General features: G+C 38.8%; 2 protein-coding genes across 2 annotated transcripts; one reads left to right on the forward strand and one right to left on the reverse strand.

Annotated features, from left to right (window-relative positions):
• Nucleotides 1-129: 129 nt before the first annotated feature.
• LOC133328897 (protein suppressor of hairy wing) lies at nt 130-6283 on the reverse strand. The gene is made up of 8 exons (XM_061537407.1): nt 5831-6283; nt 4482-4640; nt 3981-4408; nt 3785-3917; nt 3265-3455; nt 3046-3191; nt 512-1275; nt 130-441 (listed from the first exon to the last, which is right to left on the reverse strand). Exons 1-8 carry the CDS (start codon nt 6281-6283, stop codon nt 130-132), a joined length of 2586 nt encoding a protein of 861 aa, XP_061393391.1.
• A 5215-nt stretch (nt 6284-11498) lies between these two features.
• On the forward strand, nt 11499-25620 carry LOC133328898 (palmitoyltransferase ZDHHC6). Its single transcript, XM_061537408.1, has 6 exons — nt 11499-11559; nt 19252-19436; nt 21916-21997; nt 22073-22371; nt 24875-25093; nt 25165-25620. Exons 1-6 carry the CDS (start codon nt 11499-11501, stop codon nt 25618-25620), a joined length of 1302 nt encoding a protein of 433 aa, XP_061393392.1.
• Nucleotides 25621-26742: the final 1122 nt, after the last annotated feature.

The raw sequence follows: 26742 nt of genomic DNA on the forward strand, positions 1-26742 counted from the left end.
CTAATAAAAATTAATATTAGAAAAAATAATATTTTAAAATTCATATTAAAAAACTCAAGTAATAAAAATTGCATCCATTTATAAAAAAAACAAACAAATTGAGTATAAAAATAATTTTTTCTGTTTAGCTTATGATTTATCCTTTTCACTTTTAATAGTTCGCTTATCTTCTTTTTCTTCTTTAATGGGTGGTGGTGCAGGAGTGTTGTCGTCTTCCTCCCCATCGTCGTCCTCGTCATCATCATCATTACCCAATACATATTCAATAACTTCATCAATTGGATAGTTGTTTAAAAGCTCCTTTATCGAATCATTGTGTATGACAACGGTAAACAGCAATTTGACATATTCGCGCATGCGGCTGGCAAATTCCAATTCATTATAATTGAATTGATCATTGGATAAATTGTGGCCGCAATTTTCAATAACTTTGCAAAGGACCTGCAAAAATAAAAACCACAAATTAGAATAATTAAAAAATATTAAAATTAAAATAATTTTCAAAACTTACCAACTCCTCTGAGGCATCAGGCCAACCAAATTTCTTAAGTGTTGCCGTGTCCACCAACATATCCAGCAACTTGCCCACATTATCCTTCAGTTTCAAATCCTCTTCATTTAACTCCTCGTCATCATCGGTGCTAAAGTGTGTCAGATTATCATCATCAGCAATGGCAGCAGCCAAACTTTCCGCCAAAGATTTACGTTCTTTTTTAGTTTCAGGGGTCCGATAGGTTTTCGCCGCAATGGTATTGGTTGTTACGGGTTCAATAACACCACCATTTGATTCTAAAGGTATAACGGTAAATGCTTCATTGGATAATATAATGGTCTCTCCACCACCACCCGTTGATGTTGAAGGGCCCTCATTGATAATAAACTCTTCCAGAATTTGCACTTTATTCGATTGGTTAGCAGCAGCCGAGATTGTTGGCGATTGTATGATACGTTGATTTGCCAAACCCTCTATACTACTATTCAAGATTTTACCCTCACTATTTGTGGTAACAAATTCAATACGCGGCCCCTGGGCATCTTCAATTTTAATAATTTTCGGTGCTGGAATTGTCATCGACTGTTCATCCTGATCATCATCTTCGTCTTCTTCGTGTATGATACCGGTGCGATCACCAAATGGATCCTCGTTTACAAAGGTTTCAGGATCTTCTTGATGTACCTTTAGTATGTGGAATTGTAGACTTTGTACACAATCGAAGTTCTCCTTGCACACCGCACAATCGGTACGATTTTTCATTTTACGTTTTTGCACGGGAGCTGAAAGAAAGGGAGGAGAAATAAATTTGAATACATTTTTTTATTTCATAAAGTCTGCAATCAGGAATTAGAAAATGGGAATTATCTCTTCCAAAAATAACGAATTCGAATTATAATTCGCAATTTTTTATAGTCGGTTTGTATTTTTCCGAAATAAAAATTCGAAATCATCTGTCCGTTGATACGTCCTTCGGTACAATTGGTTGAGCAACAGCGTAGCTTGACGCCAGGGTCGCTAGGAGACGGTGTCGGCTTCTGGGCTTCCTGCTTCGAGACGGCGGGTTTGGCTTTCGAATAAGATCCGTCGACTAGCAACCAATTATCTTTGCTGATACGCCCATCAGAGGCAGCTCGTTTCATGATCGCCACTCACAAATCCTCCGGTACACTTGGTTGAGCAGCAGGCACTGGTATCGATTTCTGGACGCCCTGCTTCGAGACGGCGGGTTTGGCTTTCGTCTCAACCTTAACACTCTTAGCAGGATTCTCCATCGAAGAAGCAGTTGTCCGTGCATCTAGCGACTGCATGGGTCCCTTTGTAACAGAATGTTGTTCATCCGCTGACCTCATTGTCTTCACGGCCATAGGTTATGTTGGAGATCCTGACCCCATTTGCAGCTGTCGCGAGCACCTGCTTCATATTCGCCATTTTTGATTTCCCCAGCACCAACTGGTCAACTGTGATAACGCTTATTTCGGGTTTTGGCATTGACAGCAGTATCAAGCTGTCAATTCTTGCCCAATGGGAATTGAGGTGCGATGGATGGGCGGCGATCTTCGATTATGCTATTTTCACGATATTGCTCTACTGCCCGAACGACTGCGTCCGTGTGAATAGTATTCAGACCTGTTTGATAGGCATCTTGATCTAGGGGTTCACGATTATATCTTTGGACTTCTCTCTCTCTCTAGATCATGAAGATCTTTCCTGACGTGCCTGTGCGGTGGAGTCCTGACAGAGGTGTTCCTGACGATAGCACCCAAGCAAGTACTGCATCGACAACATATAATTGTGTGGAGGGAAGGGTAAGATTTTTATATCCTCATAAAGATGGTCCACTGGAGTCATGAGGAGAATCCCTTGTTGCAGTTCTCAGGGCAGCATTCTGGCAGGTCTGAATATTCTTCCATCGCGCATTACCTACATACGCACCCCACACTGGCGACACATGGTTTACCACTGACCGGCCTATTGCTTTATAAAGGTCAACAAGGTTTCTTTGTCAGCTCCCCAAGTGCTGCCGGCTAGCAACTTGAGGACATTGTTCCTCAGCTTATCACATAAAGCAGAGCGTTCCGGAGCGTATATCCGATTGTCGTGGGAACGGACTCGTTTGGTTGTTGTTGTTGTTGTAGCAGCTAGTACTGCTGTGTATTTCCAATTTATCTTAATCTCGTTTGGTAGTTATTTGTGCTGATGGGAGGGTCATCAGCACCAGTATCTTAGTATTTGAAGTCTGGAGACTTGGCGCTCGCCGCCAAGTCGTCTTCAGGGATTGCATCCGTTCTCATCGTCAGGGAGGAGTCACTAGTATCGTAGTGCTAACCACAGTGTTTTCTATAGCGTCTTCCTCTCGGCTTCAATTTATATATATATATATATATATATAAATATATATATATCAACCACTGATGCACAAAATAATACGCCAGCGTTGATGGTTAAAAACGTATTCTTTTTTCTATATTCGTCCGTCATTTTTTGATGATGATCTCTCAAACACACACTTACTCTCTATTTATTTATGTTAAACACTGTTGTAAACTTACTTATATGAATTCCATCTTCCATGTGCTTATTATATTCCAGTTCAGTTTTGAAACCCCTCCTGCAAATATCACATCGTTTAACCATTTTAGAGCGTCCACGTCGTTTTGTTCCATCGGGGTTATGCTCCTTTGAATGTTTTTCAAGTCTAATAAAAAGTAAATAAGCAAAAATAAATAATTATCTTTGTTTTTCGAAAACAAAACAATGTAGTCTCTTACTGTTTTTCAGTTCTAAATTTCTCTGGACAGTGGCTGCATTCAAATGGACGAATATGGGTTTTCGCATGGGTACGCAACTGTGTACCTTGTATAAAACTTTTACCACACTCCGTGCAAACATGTGGCCTTTCGCCGGTGTGGCGTTTCATGTGACGATTTAAAACTTCCTTAACGGCAAATGATTGTTTGCACTGTAGAAAAAAAGAAAACAAGAATTAAATTTAAAATCAATTAGCATCACATGTTAAAGATACAGACTGTAAATTATGTTTCTAAAATATCATTCGAGTTCGTTTGTTTTGAATTTTATAGAATCTGGCTATTAATACGAAAGAGCATTTCAACAACGATTTTGTGTTATTGCTAAATTGAAGATGAAAATAAACTCCTAGAGCGTCCCTTTCGAATTTTATAGAAAGTCTAATCTACTTTTTTCAGGGTTCCATAGAAAATGTCCTTGCTCTTCGTCCTTCCCGAATAACTTCTTTTTTTATTGAGTCCCAAAAATAAATATACATACCACAGAACATGTATAGGGCTTCTCTCCAGTATGATAGCGCCTATGTTTTTTCAATGCCACCAATGATGGGAATTTCTTTTCACATAAATCACAATCAAATGGTCTCTCCCCAGTGTGGGTTCTTGTGTGGATACTAAAAAAGTACACGTATCATTTAAATTATGACTTAAAATACTAAATCATTTTTCAAACTTACTTCAATGTCGATAAACTGTAGAAACATTTTTTACATGTCGGACACATATATTCCGACTTCTTGGTAACCTGTGTACCCAAATGCTGTTTCAAATGTGAACGTAGATTATCCAAACGATAGAAGGCCTTATTACACACCTTACAATGCAGGGTGTTACTTTCATTTGCCGCACATGCACTAAATTTCAGGTGACGACTTAAATGGTAGGATCGGGTAAAATCTTTACCACATGTTTTACATGCAAATGGTTTTCCACGATTACTGTGTTGTTCTTCGTGCAATTTCAAAAGATTAGCACTACGCAATTTAGCATTACAAATGCTACAGGGAAAATCATTAAATTCCGAGTGTGTAATAAAAATGTGACGTTCATAACTCATTTGGGTCTTAAAGGATTTTGGGCAATCGGGGCAGCTAATGTGACCTAACTGAAAAGTATAAAAAATAGTAAATATTAAAAATGAGGACAATAAAAAGTGTTTTAAAATATTTTCAACTTACATGGAAAGTATCATAACTTTCGCCACAGCAGAAGCACACATCTTTATTTTCCATGATTACAGCATCCTTTTCGATTTTCTCCAGATTCTTTAACATTTCCGCTTTACGCAGTTCATAGCCACTGTCAAAGCGGCAATAGTCCAAATGTTTTTTCAGACCCTAGATAAATAAAAAATTAGTATAATGAATGGTACGAGTCTAGTTTCCAGATTTTTTAGAAATACAAATTTTGTGCCGGGCCGAACCCTCCACGATGATGTGAATATTTCAAATACAATATTGATCATTTTTGGTAGAAAGATTTGCTACCAAATGAGGATTTGGAATACTAAATTGTAGATAATTCGGTTGGAAAACTTGACCAAAATCCCCAAATTTCCGAATAATTTGGGGTTACGTTAAATGGGGGCTATCCTCAAAAGTAGACCGATATCGATAATTTTTGGTGGGGAGATTTGATATCAAATAAGAATTGAAAATACTAAATTATAGCCGATTCGGTTTGAAAATTTGAACAAAATATTTGCTAGTATTCAAAATACTGAATTATAGCCAATTTAGTTGTAAAACGTGCCCAAATTCCGAAAATTGTTGGGTACTGTTGGGTGGGAGCTAGCATAAAAAGTGGGCCGATATCGATAAGATTTGGTAGGGAGATTTGCTATCCAATGAGAATTCAAAATATCAAATTATTGCAAATTCGTATAGAAAACTTGCCCAATCTCCCAAAATTCTGAATATCATCAAAAGTGGATCGATATCGATCATTTTTGGTAAGAAGATTAGCTTTGCAATGTGAACTCAAAAAACCAAATTCGGCTGGATAACTTGCCCAATTTCCCCAAAATATGGAATAATGGGGAATACCGTTATATGATGGCTATAATCAAAATGGACAGATATCAATTATTTTTGGTAGGAAGATTGGCTTCTTAATGGAAACTAAATATACCAAATTACATACATTTCGATTGAAAATCGGACAAAAATATATAGAGGAGCCACATCTAAATCTGTACAGATTTTAACCAAATAGGTTTCATCCAAATTGCATGTCCTTCGGGTAATAATAAAGTACAAAACCTTTTCGATACTTTTGGATACCTTCGTTAGAACCGATATGACGTTATAAGCGATTTCAACCGAGTATAAGAAATATTCACTCCTATCCCGCATATCGGAAACTTGGATCAAATAAATGAGCTGAGCCAAATTGCATGTCATTCGGATAATAATAAATTACAAAACAAAAGTGTCGAACAACTTCGTTAGAACCGATATGACCTTATAAGCGATTTTGAACGTGTATAATAAATATTCATTCCTATCCGGCATCTCCCAAAACTTACCTTCAAACGTCGAAATGTCTTAAAACATTTTCCACAAACATGTTCAACAATTTCCTGGGTACGTGAAGCGGTTTCCATTTCTTCATCATCATCGCTCAAATGAAGTTCTTCCAGTATTTCACCCGTATGTCCTGTGGTGCGGCCCTCGATATTTTCCGTTAAAATAAAATCAATGGACTCATTATCGTCACCATCACCATCGGCATCCTTTTCTCCCTTTACCAAATTCATTAAATAATGATCCATCTTTTTTTGTTTTAGTGCCGAAGGTGGCGTTTTCGACTGGGCAATGGAGAGGGTAATTTGTTTGGGTGGTGACATGGGGACTGATGTTGTGGCGGTTGGCTTTGGTGGAACTGGTGGCTTGATTTGTTTATCATTTAAAATTTTAATACCCTCATTTTTTGCTGGCGGTGGAGGCATTGCAGCGCTGTCATCTTTTTCCACTTTCATTTTAGGTGTTGTTAGTTGTTGTTTTTTAATTCATAAAATTTCCTCCTCAAGGATAAATGTAAAGCCACGGAATTAACGTAACAAATTAAAGCAAACTTTTAGGCAATTTTGAAAATGTGACGACCTCGTTTTCTAATTCTAAATGCAATGGGCCGAATGTCAGCAACGCCTAAAAACACATAAAGAAAATTATAAAATGGCGGCAATACAAATAAAAAAGAGTGTATTCATCAATATGATCGCTCTCATCATGACATTTCAATGCATGCAAGAGTGAGACAGAGAACAACAACAACAACAGCAAAACCAAGCAACAAGTCAAAATACTCATGCACACACATAAACAAACTCACAATGACGAGAAAATGAAAAAAATACTACAATTTATGTGTTGATCTCTGTGTTCACAAAAAGAAAAATATTTTCACTTTTTTGTTGCCTTTTTTCAATTTGTAGTTGCATACTTTTCATAGCATTTCATTATTAATAAACGCTTTAATTTTATTTTTTTCTTGTTTCACACACTTAGCTCAGTTTTTTTCTTTCTATGTATTTTCTTATTGTGCTTACTTAGCCGATTAGATAAAGGTTGTCAATATATTTTCCACTTTATTTTTTTCTCCGTAGCCATAAAAAATATCAATTTTCATGCCAACAAATTTTGCAGAATAAAGTGAAATTTCGTATTCACAAAATTCTTTTTTTCACTGTTTTTCAAATTGCTTATTTTCTAGGGCATCTTTTTGGGGAAACTATAGCTTTTAATTCACTTCATTTCGTAGTACAAAATTTACAATATCTCACTTTTCGTCTAAAATCTTGACTTTACCTAATTTTATGCTTTGAAATGTGGCAATGTACGATGAATTGGTGTTATCAACTGTTTATTATTTGCCATACCTTGACGTTTTTCTCTCTCCGTAAGTAGTGATCTCACATGAGTACACTTTATGCAACACTGTGTGCATGCATGTCAAAAGTAGCAATTAGTGGAAATACGTAACGTAAAGTGTTCGTAGTGGTAAACATGCTTGAGTAATTATCATTTGAATACTTTGAATTATTGAATACAACGGAAAAATTTGACCGCATCCTGAAAATTGGCTTCATTATTTTTTATTTATAATTATGATATATGAAAATACCATTTTTTAATTTAATTTTTTATTAGAGCGAAACATACTCTCATTGACAGAGAAAGAAGAGGTAGTATAATTTGGATTAGAGACGAGCTGAAGGAAGTCTTTATAGACGAACTCATGGTGGGACTTTTTATAGTCGAGCAGGAAGGAGTATTTATAGATGAACAAGAGGGGATATTTTTTATACGAGTAGAATGGAGTCTTTATAGACGAGCTGGAGGGAGACTTTATAGATGAGCTAAAGAGAATCTTTGTAGAGGGATCCTTAAAACTTCGGCGTCAGAATTAGACGTTACCTTAAAGATAGGGCATCGAAAAACCGTAGCCGCTCGATGGTCAGGCTTAAACCCGCCTGAAAAGGTTGGTCAACCTTTGGAGGATCTTAGAGATGTTTAAGGTTGTGCAAGTAATTCAAAATTTCGAGTCGCTATGGCTGTCAAAAACTCGGAATGTCCAATTACAGGCACGTCAGTTGAAAAAGGCGCCAAACGGCGTCCAATCTTTGTATTTACCTATGACAAAACATGGACCTTTAATGAAAATGTTCGATGACAGCTCGATGGTCATGGTTTAAACCGCCTGAAAAATCTCGTCAACATTTTGAGGATCTTAGAGATTTGAAAGATTGTGTAAGTAATTCAAAATTTCGAGTCGCTATGGATGACATCAGATCACCTAAATTGCAATTACTTTATATAAGGGTTATGCCAAAAAACATGGATAACATTTTTTACCCACCAAGAACCCGGAATGTCCAATTACAGACACGTCAGTTGGAAAAGGCGCAAAACGGCGCCCAACTATTGTATGGGTCTATGTGAAAACATGGTCCTTTAATTAAAATGTTCTGCAGTGAATGTGCTGATTACAAATACCAGTAATGCGGATCCGTTATATGTGGCCTATACCAAAACGTGGACCGGTGGTTTTGAGGGGGTCTCGGATGAAATTACCGAGTGATAATGATTTCCAACCTAAAGTAGCGCTATGGCGTTAGGTGACCGCGTGTTCATAATTAAAATTAGTCGGTAGTATTCGACTGATGTCTCTTTGGATATCCGGTTTATTCAACATGTTTTTAAGCTTTGATGCCAAGTCGGCTCTAACGCAGACCGACAAGAAGGTCTATCGCAGACCGAACTTTAAACTCCCCATTGGAGGAATAAACTCTGGGCAAATGTCAATGAATGAATCCGACAACAACGATCTTTTTCAACTGGTTCATGGAAAGGGGATTCTTCCAGGGGGATTCTTCTTGCAAAATATCACTGATCTAACCTAAATATGGCAAACTATTTCGTGATTTCAACTTACAATATCTAAATCGACATAGAATTTAATTCTGATCAAGAATATATCTACGTGGTTTTCGTTTTCAATGCAAAAACTTCAGATCAAAAACTCGAGTCGAACGATAAATAATTGGCTTAGAAATCATACAATGATAATTATACACTAAGTAAAACTAGGGTTCGATCTTAGGTTCCCAGAGCAACGCAAATGTTGCCAGACTACTTAGCGTTCTGACCCACAAAGAAACTTCCGACGATTGCACAAAGAATATTTGTATACCATGGGAGCAATTGCAAGTGTGTGGATTAGTTATCCTTGGCTACAACACAAGCCTGATTTGAAAAGGACTGTGTGTAGAGTGAAGAGGAATGTCGAAACTTGCTAAATTTGAATTTATTCGTAGATTAAACTTCGTGTTAACTGCGACATAAATACAAGTTATAAACTATATGTCTGATGAGCCGCTTAAGGGACAGCGATAATCGTCGCATACTGATGGGTGCGACTGGATTTCGTTTTCATTGTAAAACTTCGATAATTAGGCTCGACTCGAAAGATAAATAACGGACTTAAAAATATATCGCTCTTTTGCTGCAAGACAGGCATAACTTCAGAAAATGTGTTGAAGTTCCTCTGTCCTATATAAAGTGTAAGTACATTTACATATACGATTTTAAATCGACTCGATTAACGAAATCCAGAAATACACCCTAATTGTTTACACATACCTTTAATCATGATCTAAATGCGGATCAGCTGATGTTTGTTAATATACATACAAAATTATAAATTTGCTGCAAAAATATTTGTTTGCTATTTGAACATGAAACGAAGAATTACAACAATGGAAATGTTTTTGCAATGTTGCGATCGTTTTGAAATTAAAAAAAAAAACAAAGAGAAACACAAAAATTCTATAAATAATTGTTATGTCTGCTTTTCCACAGGCAAATTTTTATTTGGCAAATACTGAGTTTGTAGGCGAGAGGGGGCGAGGAAGAAAAACAAAAATTTGCCTGTTCAGAATTTGCCGTACACGCAAATTCTGCTTTGCTCTGTTCGTTGAAAACAATTTCGTTGACATTTCCTTTTGAACCTATTCGCTTTACTGACACACAGCCGGCTTTTGTTTACAAACCTGTTCCTTTAATTTTTGCAATTGAAATTTAATTTTTAATTTTTGCAATTTATATAATAAAGTATATAAAAAAATAAATAAAATATTAAAAAAAATCTTTAAAATGCAAACACTTTTGACTTTTATTTTCTTTCTTTTGTATTTTGATTCGCAAATTTGGCAAAGAAAAATTTGCTAATGGAAAAGCAAGCGAAAATTTCAAAAGAGAAAACAAAAAATTTGCCAAATAAAAATCTGCCTGTGGAAAAACAGACTATTTAATTTTTGTATTTGGTGACCGTTAAATTTAAAAACAAACAACATGTGAAAACAGTTGCAAATTTTGGTACATTGTGAGAGAGTTGTATTTTTTCGCACAAAAACCGCGTTGCATCTCAGTAGTATCATGATTTCGATCATGATTTAAAATAAACCATGCCGCACGATGACTAAATTTTGTATGGTAAATCATGGTCAATTTAGCCTGATTAAGGAAAAAAAGCCCTGATTCGTCCTTTAATCATGATCAAATGTTATATGTAAATCCGCTTTGTGAGTAAACTTTATATGGGACAGAGGAACTTCAACAGCTTCTACATTAGAGTGTATAAGAGATATTCATATAATTTTTTTACACAACATGAGGTCTATTATAGCGAACAATCGTGCATCATTAACTCGAAAATCACGTTTTTTTAAGTTATGCCTGTCTTACAGCAAATGAACGATATATGTTACGATAATTAACTAGATTCGTGCAGGTTTTGGAACGGAGCATATGAATATAATTAAATTACCTAAAAGTTTGCTTTATTTTTTAATTTACATTTGGTCTGTTCCCGTACTGCAAGAATCTACTAATTTTTACTACGATAACAAATTTTCCTTTATGATATCGAAAAAATAGTAAAATCTAGTAGATTCTTGCAGTACGGGAACAGACCAATTATTTTATCTATCATTGCTGTTGTCATTCCAAAATGATTAACAATAATATTCGACCACATCAGTTTGGTTGATAATGTGTACAACGCTTAATATTTACAGCTCGAAGTTTGGCAGAGTACGATTTCTAGACATTTGTAGAAATGTCAAAATTCTTAGTTGACTTTTTTAATTACATACAAACACTAAGCAGATAACCTGTGATGTTGAGTTTGACAGCTCGAGTTATATCATCGCTCACACAAAAGTTATTATTTTATAGTGGATAACATGACGAGTAATCATTTTACAGTGGATTTTACAATGGGAATATCGTTCCAAGTGTTCATTTCACAGAGTAGTTCATTTGAACAAATTCTGTTCTCCCTCACACTTCATTCGTAAATATTTGTCTCATCACATCGGTTTTCTTCTTTATCAGGCATTCTTTTTTCTCTCCCCCAGTTGCAGTAGCAGTTGGAACGTTTTTAATTTTGGTTGGTGACAAAGCATGCACAGAATGGCAACATTCACTAACAACATTCAGTCAGTTTGCTTTTGCTGTTCGTTGTGCTTTGGTGTGTGTTGTTTTGCCAATTCTTGCTTAAAAGAAGCGACAAAAAAATAATGGAAATGTATAAAATACGAAACTGAAAAAATTATTACAACATAAAATTTGCATTGCAAACGAAAAAAAGAAATCTATTTATATATACAATAGAAAACAACAGAAACAAACATGACTGCTGAATTGTCTGGCTTTAAAAGATTTCTACATTGGGGTCCAATTACAGCTATGAGTAAGTAAAGAAAACATTGTATGGAAAATTAATAAATTTTCCAATTGAATGCGATTGTTTGTAAACATTCAACATATTTTCAGTTGTTAACGTATCCCTAATTACCTATAGCTGCCTCCAAATCCATGTTATGTTAGGCCTTTGTTCTGATTTGTGTGTGGGTTTTATTTTGATTTGGTTGACTGGCTGGCAGTAGGAATTCTATGTTGGCTAACAAAGTAATTGTTGGTGTTTGTGTCCCTTACTCATTCATTTATTTTCATTCATGCCACATTAACTCCAACAATACTTCCGGTTGTGCGTCTACTCCGGATATTAAAATTCCACGTTAACATACCACACTAAAAAGACCACTTGTGGCAGTTTCATAAAAGTCAGCCAGCAATGATATTTTGTGGGGTTGAAGACTTTTGGTCAATTTTCCTGTCACCACCACAAGTACCCCTAACTGTAATAAAATTCTTTCTTTAGGTTATGGTGACATGCAAATGTTAACACCAACAGCAATAATAACAATAATACAATTTGTTGCCTTCCACCAACCAACCAAAAAATTACAAAGACAATTTCCCAATGTAGGCGTTGCATGGAATAAATTTGTTTGCAAAACTTTATGACAAGCTATACTTTGTTTTGGGGCAACAAAAACATTTCGTCACTTCGTTTTTTTTTTCATCGAAGTGTGGTTACATGCCCAAAATGACTTGATAGAAATTTGTTTGTTCGATGTTGTTTAACCTTTGACTTTGTTTGTTGAACTTCTTGCATGTCGCATCCATGAAAAATATACACCAATTTAGGTGGGTACTATGAATAATTTAATGAATCATAGTTCAATGGCGTCTTATCTACTCTTTGCTTTATATATTGGACTTATGTTGGATTTGATAGGTATTTTGCATATCATACGCCCTTGAAAGTTCAATGAATTAAAATCAATGGAGCCTTGTGCTGTTAAATTTGTAGACTTTCAGAGGGCCGCATTCCGTCCACATAAGTCTCATTGAACATTTGACCGACAGAAACCGGACCAAGTAATCCAATAGTTTCAGCAGTTTAACCCTTTGAGCCCCGAATTTTTTTCCGTAATCATAGAAAAATTCTCTGTTCACAGATTTAATGCAACTATCCTAGATAGGATATGGACAAAATTTGACATCGCTATATCCTTGCATTCGGGAGATACAGTACATTCTTTCTGAAAAATAAAAGCCAAATATCAAGAAAACCAAATGCAAAATCGATGAAAAAATCATTTTTAATTATTCTCTATATTCTGTTTTACAAGAATCAAAAATAATTCTGACGATAGAATTCGTATATTTCGAATACGAAGCGATTTAAATAATTTGGACTGTATATACAAATTAGTACTGTACACATTTTTGCCCTCTTCTCTGTATTAAAAAGCTCATAACTTTACCAAAAATTTGAATTTTTTAGATTTTTCTTCTGATGTGTGTCGTCCATAATCAGGCCTTGACATAGGAAATCCAAAGAATGCATATCTACTAGCTGTATAATAAATATAAGCTCTAAAACATTTTGTTGCCTGTGGGCAACATTGGGCCACAAAGGGTTAAGGAGAGTTTCAAGGCACTGTCAACAAAGCAAACAATAATAGATTAACACTCGGGAACGACCCGAGTTCGACTCCGCCACAGATTGTCAACCCAGCGACACCTGAACCAAACGAATGTTTTTTTCACTGGGGAGCAAATCATGTCGACAGCCTTGTTCACCATTCTTTTAATTCGCGCCGGCGTTGAACAAAACCCATTGCTTCTAATTCCACCTCAGTATGATGCAATTGGTGTCACCTGAGGAGTTGCTTCATTGCCAGTTGTTGTCTGCAGCCTACAACATCCAGAACCTTGTCTCTAACCACACCGAGAAGTTCTATACCTTCTCAGCAACCTGCCCAGAACTCCAAGTGGAACTGTTCGTTTTGCGGGGAAATCATAGGAAGAAATGTAACATCTGTAAGGTGCAATGTTTGCATTATCTGGTGTCATATGAGAAGATGTACCACCCTATTGCTGCATTGATAATCCCGCAATATTCGCTAGAATCCAGATGAGTCATTCCAGTTCCATTCTTTCCTTCCCTAAGGAAAGCCGAATTCCGGCTTTGTAGCCGATTGCTTAATAATAATCCAATAATATCCGCTAGAATCCAATAGAGTCCTTCCAGTATTACGGCTAGCACTCCGTCTAGCTTTCCATCGGGTAGTATTGCTACTAGTGTGAGTACTAGTGGCAGAGCTAGTTATTCGACTAGCTATTCCTCCAATAAGAGATGACCAACTAATAGGGTCGATCATTCCGAGCTGATATTCAACATCACAAATGCCACCTTTCCAAGTGATATCTAGCGTTGGCTTGCCAGTTACCTTAATGATCGGCAAGCCTTCATTAAGGGGACCCCCCCATTCTCGGGGTCAAAATTTTTGTTGATATAACACTGATTAAAGAATGTCTCTACAAAATTTCAAGTGAAAATCTCAAGAACTCTTGAAGATATAGCCGATTTATTATGTCAGCATCAAGTGACGGCTGAAGGGCTTCTCAAACTTTAAACGCGTTTTTCTCTAAACTTTTTTTTTGCGAATGGCGGGCACGATAACTCAAAAACTAATAATCCAATCGGTTCCAAATTTTGCAACGTTTCTCTGGGAGTGTATAGCTCTCGTATTAACTAGGATAAAGCCAATCGGTGAAGATCTTCCTTATTTTTTAACTTGTTTTTTGGTAAAAAATCTGCGATTTGGGGGGAGTTCCCTTAAGTTCCGTGGTCAAAAATCCGAATATCGCAAGATCAAAATGGGAGTACTGCAAAACGGGGCCCCATCTCCCATTTTGTTCAATATGTATCTGACGAAACTTCCCATTTCTCCAGCAGATGTTTTAGTGGTGTCGTTCGCCGATGACAGTACGGTTTTTTCGTCCGCCGTTAACATTGACGATGTAAGTGCAAAGTTTTCAACTACTTAGCCACAATAACCAACTTCTTTCCTGACCGAAATCTAAACTTATGTACTGGGAGGTCTACTGTGTCACTTTTCACTTCCTGGACGCGAGAAGTCAATTTAGAACTTAACATTTCCATCGAAGGGCGGATTGGTCTTCTATAACCTCTTTCATTTCTCCTCGAATTTCCAACATGAAAGCTAGGAATAAAGTTCTGAAAGTGTGGGCTTGCACCTTCTGGACAAGGACAATAAATCGTTGGTAACGACACACAAGGCCAAGCAAGGTTCCATCCTTAATTATGCTGCACCGGGACTGGATTTCCTTCCTTAGTGTCACACAATGGAGATCCTTGCAAACTACTCAAAGTAATGCACTCCGAATTGCAACCGGGTGCGTCCAGATGACGATCGTCGATCACCTCAATGATCACAACATAATGTGTTGTTGACTCAATCCCACGGCGGCCGGTTCTATGCACCGGATTGACTCGGAGGAATTCTTCGACCAAGGGCTGCCACCTCAACTACTACATGTTTGTGCCGTATTTTTTCATCATGGGAGAGGCGTTATATCCCGGGATGCCTGCTCCGAACTCTTCTGGTCCGCGCCGGGATAGAAAGAAACCCCGCACCTTGGTTCTGTTCCGTTTGTCGGAACCGCATCCACCACAGATCAACGTCGGTGAGATGCAATAGATGTATGGGATGGGTGCATTTCCGCGGCTGTTCGGGTCTTAGTCGACTCCAGGACTACTGTGACAGGAGTTATTTTGCTGCATGCTGCGTCAGCGTATCTCCCAGCGTGTTCTCATCATCTTCGCCGTCAACGTCTTCGTCTTCAACGACATCGTCGCCAACGCCAGCGTCGCCAACGCTATCGTCGTCAACGTCTTCGTCGTCGTCGGATTATGAGACACCCCCACAGTCTCCTCTACAGCAAACGCAGAGTCTAACACCACATGTTGCTGTAGTACGCCCCGGAAATGCATCGTTTTTGCAGTTTAACTGCGATGGACTGCGAAATAAAATCAGCGAAATCGTAGACTTTATGAATCGAAATAACATCATGGTCGCCGCGATCCAGGAAACCAAGCTGTCTGATACCTGTAGCTTGCACCGTTGCGATGGTTACAACGTGTTGCGAAAGGATCGCACTAGAAGCGGAGGTGGGGGACTTGCTTTCTTGTTACACCACTCTGTACAATACAGACCTATCTCGCTTGAGCTAGACTCTAGTGACCCATATATGGAGTGTATGGGGGTAGCAGTCAAGTGTGGTACTGCCGAGATAGAGGTGCTTAACGTGTACATCCCGCCGTTAAATAGCTGTACCCCGCGTTATTTACCCGACATTAGTTTACTTTTGGAGGTACTAGGGGATTTCAATGCCCATCATGAACTCTGGCATTCCGTCCTAGGTAATGACCAGAGGGGTACAGCGCTGGCAGAGCAAATTGACAGCTCCTCGTTTTGCACGGTGAATGAGGATGCCCCCACGAGAATTAGAGGAGATTGCCACAGCTCGCCGGACATCACCATTGTGGCACCAGGTCTGATTAATGACGTAATCTGGCAACCCGTCATTTCTCTTGGTTCAGACCACCTCCCCATCATCGTCTCCGTAAATAGACCACCCGATTTCATAACCTCTGAACGCCGAACTTTCCTGAACCATGGTAAAGCTGATTGACAAGGTTTCAGAGATTTAACCAATCGCCGCTTCAGAGAGCTGCCCATTCCCTCAGATCCTCGGGTAGCTGAGAGGAAATTCCGAGACATCATCACTGCTGCAGCCGCCCGCCATATACCTGCTGGTCGTATACCCGAAGTGAGACCAAACTTCCCAGCAGAAGCGACGGTGCTTGCGAATGAGCGTGATGAGCTTCGCCGTACAACACCTGAAAACCCAAGAGTGAAGGAACTCACCCTTGAAGTCAACAGGTTAGTATGCGAACACAAGCGGAAAAGTGGCTAGACCACCTGAAGCTCTGCAACATTGGAGCCGCAACAAGTAAATTGTGGGCAACGGTTAAGTCACTCTCGAATCCTGGAAGGAAGGATGATAGAACGGCTGTCACGTTTAACGACGTAACGTTGACTGATCCGAAGAGGTGCGCGAGTTTTTTTAACCGGCAGTTTATTGAGCACCCCGAGAGTGACATGGCGAAAAGGAGTGTGCTTCGTCGCATTAGAGCCCTCCGAGCCGAGGAGGTACCACCACAATTTTCGAAGGATGATGTTGCAGATGCCATTCGAAACGCTAAATCATCCAAAGCGTTGGGCCCGGATGGAATCTCGATGATAATGCTGAAGCAACTGGATGAACCTGGAGTGGAGTATTTAACTGCTGTTCTCAACCTGTCGGTAGCCACCCACATTGTTCCTGAAGCCTCGAAAATAGGCAGGGTGGTCCCGCTACTGAAGCCAGGCAAGGATGCCAGCAGAGGGGAATCGTACAGGCCGATTTCCCTTCTGTCTCCAGTAGCAAAGACGCTTGAGTCACTACTCCTCCCTCTGATGAGAAGTAGGTTTCCAGTCCCTCAGCACCAACATGGATTCCGGAGAATGCATAGTACGACCACAGCATTACACGCCATAACCACACATGTAAGTAGAGGACTTAACCAGAACAGGCCGTGCGACAGAACAGTCTTGGTGGCTCTTGACTTATCGAAAGCCTTCGATACTGTCAATCACGCCAAGCTGTTCGAGGACATAGAGAAGACCAACCTCCGGCCTAGTTTGAAACGTTGGGTAATCAATTACATGTGTGGTCGCCAGTCATATGTGGAATTCAGAAACAAGAAGTCTAAACCCCGTAGAGTGAAACAGGGAGTTCCCCAAGGTGGGGTCTTATCTCCGGAACTGTTTAACCTCTACCTTTCTGAAATTCCACAACCACCGGACGGCATTGAGATCGTAATGTACGCGGATGATTGTACGATCATGGCGTCGGTCCCTATTATCGATGACATTTGTGAACGGTTAAATGTCTACATAGCTGATTTAGTACAGTTCTTCCATCTGAGGAATATGAAGATATCCGCCGCCAAATCCTCAGCCACTCTGTTCACCACATGGACGGCTGAAATGAAGCTCCCTCTGAACGTCATGGTCGATGGTGTAATAATTCCGACCACTAATTACCCAAAAATTTTGGGAGTAACGTTCGATAGCTTATTTAAGTCGTCCGCGCAAGCCACCGCTATTTGCGATAAGATGAGAAGTAGGAACAAGGTCCTCAAGTCGCTTGCCGGCAGCTCTTGGGGTGCTGATAAAGAGACCTTGTTGACCTCTTACAAAGCAATAGGTCGGTCGGTGGTAAGCTATGCGGCGCCAGTGTGGTATGCGAATGTAAGCGATACGCAGTGGAAGAACATACAAACCTGCCAGAATGCCGCCCTGAGAACTGCGACAGGGTGCCTCCTTATGACGCCAGTGGACCATTTACATGAGGAGGCTATGGTCTTACCCGTACATCGGCACAATAGGATGTTGTCGATGCAGTACCTGCTTGGGTGTTATCGCAGGAATCATCCATGTCATAATCTTATGGATAGAATTCCCCCACCCAGGCACGTAAGGAGAGACCTACATGATCTAGAGAGAGAGGTCCAACGGTATAAAAGAGAACCCCTAGATCATGAGGCTTATCGAGCAGGAATTACCAACATTCATACGGAAGCAGTGACCCAGGCAATGCACCAATACCGTGTGAATGCTGTACTTGGAGTCCACCCACCACCTATAGCAGCAGAAGAACGTGAGCTGCCTAGACAAACGAGAGTGGTTCTAGCCCAACTAAGATCAGGATGGTGCAGCCGCCTCAATTCGTATTGGGCCCGAATTGACAGCGCGGTTCCAAACACATGCCCTGCATGTGGGTTTGGACCTCACGATACGCTGCATCTCTTTAACTGCCCTGCTAAACCCACTCATCTGTCTCCGGAATCTCTTTGGACGCAACCGTTACAGGTTGCAACCTTCCTGAACCTGGAAACAGAGGAATCAGAACCAGATCAACTTAATACAACAAACATGTAGATAGTTGCTACAACAACAACAATGTGTTGTTGACTAGACAGTTCCTGCTGACATCTATCTGCCGGTTCATTCCAACCGTCACACAGTGATGATATACACCTGATGATGATACACCTCAGAGACACATCGTCGAGAATACTCCTGCCATAGTCTTGTGGTTAGTCTTATATTATGGTATTTGCAACCGACCTTTGAATCATGGTATTTTGAAACCGTGGATCGGACCACGGGGATTGTCAGTTTGGCAGTGCCTTCATGCAGAGGGGTAGGGATCATGGAGATAGTCATGCAGATCCTATAACCTGATAAATTCGTGCCTAATTTGTAATCCTCCTAATTTCTTGTCTCTTACCAATAGCTATAACATTATCTCTTTTGCTTCTCTCCCTGGAACATTATTTCGTCCTTGCTACCCACATTCACATTTTAACTTTAAATAGTCTGTCCCACATTGCCTTTCAAGGAAAATCTTTTCATTAAAACACCTAATAATTTCATTATTGCAATAATGGTCCCGCTGTTGCATGCTCAACAACACTAATTGTTTGTTGCAATAGTAGTAATTGTATTCGACCGAACGCAACACAACAACGTTTTATTCTCATTATTAGCCACCACTAATTCTAACACTTAACAAGAACTTCGTTTCATCCCCTCTCCAACAATTTCTTTTGCAGGTATTATAAAATGCATAACGCTGACAACTTTATATATGAACTCAATGTGGTGGCCGCCTAATATTTCATTGGGCGCATTTGTAAATCAAGCCATATTCTTAATGCTTTCATCGTTGGCAACCTTTAACTATGTGATGGCCACAATAACGGGGCCAGGTTTATTGCCACTAAAATGGAAACCACAGGTAAGTCGAACATTATATGGGTAGTTTGGGTTTTTATTTTGTTTTCTAATTTGTAATACTGGTTATTAATTTTGTAGCAATTAGTCGAAGGCAAAATGACTGACTGCTAATTAGAGGTCATAAATTGTGGAAGTTAAACAGATTAATTAGAAGCTAGTTTGATATAATTATTGACTTCCTAATATAATGTTAATGAAGGAATTAAGAAGGATAGAATGAACTTGAACTTGATAGTACGCATTTGGAAAGAGGCGATTTTATATTAATTTTGACCACGCCTTTGACCTTGTCAAAGTCGGTCAAATGGATCTTGACACGTTGCACCTAGGTTCGTTGTGCCAAAGTTCATAGGCTCTTTCGTCGAAGAACGCCTCAAAGACATATGGGTGGTTTGATTGAGTCATCAATTGCTAGATCTGTGGATTGAGATCTTCGACTAGCTAGTTCGTCCGCTCTTTCATTACCCAAGATGTCTCATTGTCCTGGTACCCAACACAACCGATAGCTGTAAGTAAGTTCTTCCAAAGCTGCTCTACACTTGAGGACGGACTCAGATTTGATGTAACAATATTTGATGGCTTTATGAGCCGCTTGACTATTCACGAAGATAGTCACCGGTTCAACGACCTCTGCATCCAGACTATTTATCAATTCCGCTGCCTTCCAAATCGCGAAGATTTCAGCTTGGAAAACACTAAAGTTGCAATCCAGCTTTTAGGTTAACTCAATCCAGCTTTTAGATTAACTCTTGCACAGTAGACGCCCGCCCCTGTACCTTCTTCCATCTTGGAACCGTCTGTATAGAAGGCCAGACCGTTCAGATGACGGTTACTTCGGTTCCAGTCGTCTCTACTAGGAATAACGACATATACATCGTCAAATCTCAGGACTGGTGATATATAGTCGCTTAGTTTTACGCGTTGGTCCAATGTTATACCTGGCTCGTTCAAGATACGGCCATGCCCAAAGGTACAGTTTCGCCATAGGTTTTGTTTATGCAGCCTTAGGCGTTCTGACACTTAATGCTGAGGCCCAGGGCCTAAAATTCAGCATTGCGTTTCAGGTCTGCTTGTGGCGTACTCCTCCTATAACTAAATTCGAGGCGGTTCTTAGTACCTTATCTAATTTACTGGAGATCGACTTGTGGCGCAGACAGTTCCATCACACAAGAGAACCATAGGATAGGATACCACAGTGTTATACAACCATCGTATTTGACAGTCAAGGTACATTGTTTCAGGAGATAGATGAAGTTGCACTCCATCCAGTGTTGGTGGAGCAAAAACCAGTTTCGTCCTTCTTGGATTTACACCAAGTCCGTTCGTTCTGGCCCAACGCGACTGCGTCAGTAAGGCTCTTTGCATAAGCTCCGAGATTGTTGATGGAAATTTTCCAGAAATCGTCGTCCGCATAAGCAACAACTTTGATACATTCCATCTGGTCCTGGCGATTTATACGGTTTGAATGTATTGACTGTCCATCGTATCTTATTTTTGTTAACCACCTTGCCAATGAGATCCTAATCCGGAGGCACAAGAGGCTGAGTGTCATCACGTTCACCGTCGATGGTACCCATATCTTTGCAACCTGGGAAATGAGTCTCAGCTAGTAGATTAAGAGTATCAGAACCAGAGTCCGCCCACGCTCCATCCTGCTTCTTGATACTTCCGATGGACTTCGGATCCTTGGATAGGAGTCTTCGAAACCTAGCTGCGTCATTGACTCCTTCTATCGACTTACAAAGACTTTTTCTTTGCGCGTTTTATATCACTCTTGTATTTGTTGAAACTAGCTCTGTAGGGATTCCAATCAATGTTGAGTTTAGATTTTTGCGCCCTCTTGTACAGTCGTCTGGTCGCTTTTTTGAGCTCAAATACAAATTTAAATTGAACCAACACAAAATTATATTATTTTATTACAATATTTATAAAGCCACCAAACAACCAACCACACTTTCTTAAATTTTTTTTATTGCATTTAAAAACGCATTCTGCCTTTGTCGGGTCCTTATGACTGTCATATGGTGTTCACTTTTTTGTGTGTGGTTTTTCTTCCGTGTTCCGGTTGAGTCGTGCAAAACAAATTTTGTCGCACACAAAGAGTTTAGTCGGGGAAATTTAGTTTAGATTGTCGATGTCGTCGTCGAATAGACCATTTTACACAAATAAAACGTTCCATTAGGCAGCAGCATATAATACACAATGTAATAAATATCCTTTTAACACGCAATTTAAGATTGGATCAAACCCCTGACGGTTTAGGGTTGTATACAAATTAATAACAAAATAAACCGCAACATTTTAAAGCGTTAAAACATCCCCCGTCTTAAAGCGGGGAATGAATATTAATGTACAGCAGTTAGCAGTTGTGACATGAAATATAAATCATAATTTCCATATAGGGAGATATTTAAGAATAATTAAATTATTTTCTTTTCATTAATATTATTTGTTTAAACATTTTTTTGTATTTCCTACAGGATCTATCTGTCACGGATCAATTACAATATTGTAAAGTATGTGAAGGCTATAAAGCACCCAGATCTCATCATTGTAGAAAATGTAAGTCACAATTTTTTTATCTAACTAAAATCAAATTTAATTTAATAATTATTTTAATTTTTATTTTCCTTCTAGGTAATCGTTGTATTAAGAAAATGGATCATCATTGCCCGTGGATAAATCATTGTGTTGGTTGGGCAAATCATGCCTATTTCACCTACTTCCTTTTGTTCTCCATCATTGGTAGTTTACATGGTGCCGTAATATTGTCTTGTGCCTTTTATCGTGGCATCCATCGTTATTGGTATTTGTCACGTGGCCTGGTGCATTTGGCAACAGTTCAATTTACTGTCTACAGTATAATTATGTGTATATTTGCAATGGGTTTAGCCATTGGTGTGGTCATAGCATTGGGCATGCTATTATATTTTCAGGTGAGTTATGGAGAATCTAAATTATAATTTTTTTATTTGAAAATTATAGTTATTGTGATACGAGTAAATGGGTTCTACTTTTCTGGAGTTCATGGTGTTTGAATGCCATGGAGAGGTAGACGAATTCGGAGAGCAAAGCTATATAGTATTTCAGTTCATTCCGACGATTCTGAAATTGAAATTGTCAATGTATATATTCCACCCGACAACAGCATTGCGGCCAGTTATCATCCAAGCGTCATCCATTTGCTGCAGGGAGATAATAAAATTGTTCTTGGCGATGTCGAATCTCATCAGGAAATATGGTTTTCTCAACTTCCTAATGATCCTCGCGGTATTCTTATTGCAAACCAGACGAGACCGATTTCGCTTCCATCAATGAGGAATCCTCTACCAGAGTCATTGGCAGGTGTTCGAGCTCTCCACTCAAACCAAGGTCACTTTAAATTCAGACCATATTCACCATCCAGGTCACTGTAGAGAAATCCTGTGATTTCGTGGATCCCGATTAGCGTACTTTTATGAATTATAATGAAGCCAACTGGCACGGCTTCATAAAATTAAATGTGTAAAGCTTAAGTCGTATACCGCCACCCTTATGTGCAAGAAAGTGTTAGAAAATATTCCGTAATTTTTTATAAAAGTGGCAAACGCTTCATTCATAACAGCTATGTTTTATAATTAGAAGTCTATCTGGTGCCGTCAATTCATTGAACAGGATCAAGCCAGCAGTTATAAGGATATACAAGAATCTTAAACGAGACTTGCTGTCCCTATCATTCACATTCAGACAGATAGAGGGAAATCCAAAATCCTCGAATTATCGATTTCACAATTGGTAATTTCTGATATTTTGAAAGATGCTGGATTATTCCAATTCTAAAACCAGATAAGTTCGTTAATTATGGGGATTCATAACGTCTTAAGTCCTTTAAGGCAAAATTTTCAGCTTCAATTTCCTCTACAATCGGTGACTGACCCGGTGCAAAAGCTACACTCATAACTGAAGGAGAAGATGAATCGCCCAAAGGCTCGGCACAGACCGAATACATAAAAACACTACTCTCTACAATTATCGACATGTTGGTAGAGTTTATCGACAGTCGGAATACGACGGTGAATATGAAGGGTGTAGGGCGCGCATATAACTATATAGGAAATCTTGTGAGGAGCGCACCCTATGAAATGAACGACGATCCGGCGATTCGTGATCGGTGTATGGAGATATTGGAGAATAAATCCCGAAGTGCTATATAAAGGCTATAATGAAAAATTGGATGAAAAAACACGTGATGTGGCGGAGTTACGTGCAAGAAATGGGTAGCTAGAAGTTGCTCTGAAAACAACGGTTGCAGGCAAAGGATGTGGAGGCTAAAAACAAATGCGAATTTGGAACATCAGGTTCACGAACTTAAAGGTGATTTAGTGAGAAAGTCCAGCCGGCAGTAAAATCATGGGAAAAGGCGGCAAATAAACTATGGGAAAGTGTGGCTTCGTCGGAGAAAGCGTATCGAATAACGGCTAGCCTTGAAGGCAGGTTGCAGGCAAAGGATGTGGAGGCTAAAAACAAATACCGCCAATTGGAAAAGCAAGTTCACGAATTTATAGGTGATTTAGTGGCGGCTGAAGAGAAAGCCGAGTCAGCAGTAACATCATGGGAAAAGGAGAAAAGGAAATCCTGAAATAGAAAACATTCAACAAAGTGAAACAAAAATAGATCCCTAGATCTAGTAAAATCATGGGAAAAGGAGGAAAATAAACATTGGGAACGTGAAGAGAAAGCTCAGTCAGCAGTAAAATTATGGGAAAAGGAAATCCTGAAAATAAAAAACTCCAATCTTATGTTAGTGTACAAATATTCAACAAAAAAGTATCTTCTCTTAAGTGGAACAAAAATAGATCCCCAGGCTAAAAACAAATGCCGCAAATCAAGTCTACAAACTTAAAGGTGATTTAGTGGCGGCTGAAGAAAAAGCCCAGGAAGTAGTAAAATCATGTGAAAAGAAGGAAAATAAATAAAGTGTGGCTTCGTCGAAGGAAGCGCGTCGAACATCGGCTAGCCTTGTAAGCAAGTTGCAGGCAAAGGGCGTGGAGGCTGAAAACAAATGCCGCGAATAGGAAAATCAAGTTCACGAACTTAAAGATGATTTAGTAGCGGCCGAAGAGAAACCCCAGGCAGTAGTAAAATTTGATTTAGTGGCGGCTGAAGAGAAAACCCAGCCAGCAGTAAAATCATGGGAAAAGGAGGAAAAAAACTTTGTGAATTGTGGCTTTGTCGTAGAAAGCGCATCGAACAGCGGCTAGCCTTATTTTGAGGGTTTGCAACTTCTGGAATATTAAATTTTTATATATACTCTACCTTATCGTGGAGAGTATAAAGAATTCCAATTCCGAATTAAAAATAGTTTTCCAAATAACCAAATAACATTATTTAAAAAAACACATTCTCTATAAATATATTTTGTAGCTATTCTTTTAATTTTTTTGTCGATATTCGTTTCAGATGAAATCAATTTTGAAAAATCAAACCGGTATCGAAATGTGGATCATTGAAAAGGCCATGTATAGGCGTATGCATTATCCCGATCTTGATGAATTTGTTTATCCCTACGACTTGGGCTATAAGGAAAATCTACGACAGGTTTTCAAAAATGAATGCGTTGCAAAGGGTTTGGGAATCGAGTGGCCAGTTATACCAGGATGTGACCAATATACACTAACAGTAAGTGCAAAGCAGTTAATAACTAATAAATACCTTTTTTAACCATCAATATTATCCTCCATACTTCCCAGCGTGAACAAATTGCTCAAAAATGTGAAAAACGTGCACGCACACGAACCTACAAATGTATACGCAAGGCAACCGGTAGCTATTTACCGCTCTTCTCTCAGGGATTCCGTGTTTGTTTATCACCACCCTGTACCGATGAACCGCGTCTGCGTTTGGAGCCCGAGGACATAATAAAAGTAACACGTTTCCGTAAACATTGGCTGTTTGGTGAACGTGTTGTCAGCGACAAGGAGAAGGAGGTTGATGCAAAAAAGATGCCATTACGTGGCTGGTTTCCACGACGTTGTGCCATTGAATTAATACTACCCAGTCAGCCGGTGACATCGGAGGAGGAGGAAGAGGCTAGTAATGTAAATGAAAAGCCTGTCAATGGAAAAGCTAAGAAATTAGAAAACGGCCATTCACGTAGAAAAGTACAGCAGCAATCACAACAAAATGGTCATAAGAAAAATAACTGACGTTAGATGTAAATGGAAAGAAGAAGGAACTATGTAAACTACACACACACACACGTGAGAGACTTGATGAAAACAAAACCCCCTGGACAAAACGAAAAGAAACTAGTTTTTGTCCTTTTTAATATAGCATGAAAAATATAGTGTTTATGTGAATATTTTTTAAGGAGTTTTTATTAAACAAAAAAATATATATGTATATTCTCTTTTAGAGAAAAAAAAAACAAAACAAAAAATATGCGAAAATATAAAATTTGTTTGAAATCAGAGATTATAAATGAAAAGGAGGTAAGTTTGAGCTAGAGTGGAAGGACGAGAAAATATAGGTGGGATACTGTAGTGTACAGATAGATTTGTTCTTCGATATTTGTTTGTTTGAGATCCTCTCAACTGAAAACTGATGTGCAGGATTTAAATCATGTCCATCAATAGATGGCTCTGACTACTGGGGGACTATTAAAATTGCACACATTATTTCTTTTTGTCATAACCTTTTTCCGTAATGTAGATATTAAAAAAAATTGGTACAATCGTATACTTCCTTATAAAGTAAATAACATTTTAAAATTAGTATATTATTAATATGAAATTGGAGTTACAAGATTAGGTTTAAAAAAATTATGGAATATTACATTGTGTGGGAGGTTTCAGAAGGAGTGGACCGATTTTCCTCATCTTCGATCTTACTTTAAATTTGAAAGAAATATTAAAAAATTTTCAAAATGTTGACCCTTTAGTGGGGGATGGTACAATATACAGACTTGGTAAATATATTAATTTGTGCAAAGATTGTTTGCAATCGGATATTCCGTTCGCATGATATTACAAAATTAATGTTTAGCAATATTTTGACCATTTTGTGTAGGAGGAGTGGACCCATATATCCCATCTTCGATTCGATCGATTTAAGTTTGGTAGAAATATGATGTGCAAAGTTTGGATGAAATTGGTTACTCCCTTTGAGAGATGTCGTGCCCACCAGCCACCCAGACATACACAAACACAGACTGATGATGAAAGGACATTTGTAAATCGACTGCAAATTATCTGAAAAGGATTTGGAGTTAAAATCCATATTTCGATGAAGCACATTTTTGTCATAGTATAGTGAATATACTCTCATTA

The sequence above is a fragment of the Musca vetustissima genome, unplaced genomic scaffold (genome assembly GCF_032173495.1).
Source record: "Musca vetustissima isolate MV318-11 ecotype Yass unplaced genomic scaffold, APGP_CSIRO_Mvet_v1 utg14752, whole genome shotgun sequence".
Taxonomy (NCBI): domain Eukaryota; kingdom Metazoa; phylum Arthropoda; class Insecta; order Diptera; family Muscidae; genus Musca; species Musca vetustissima.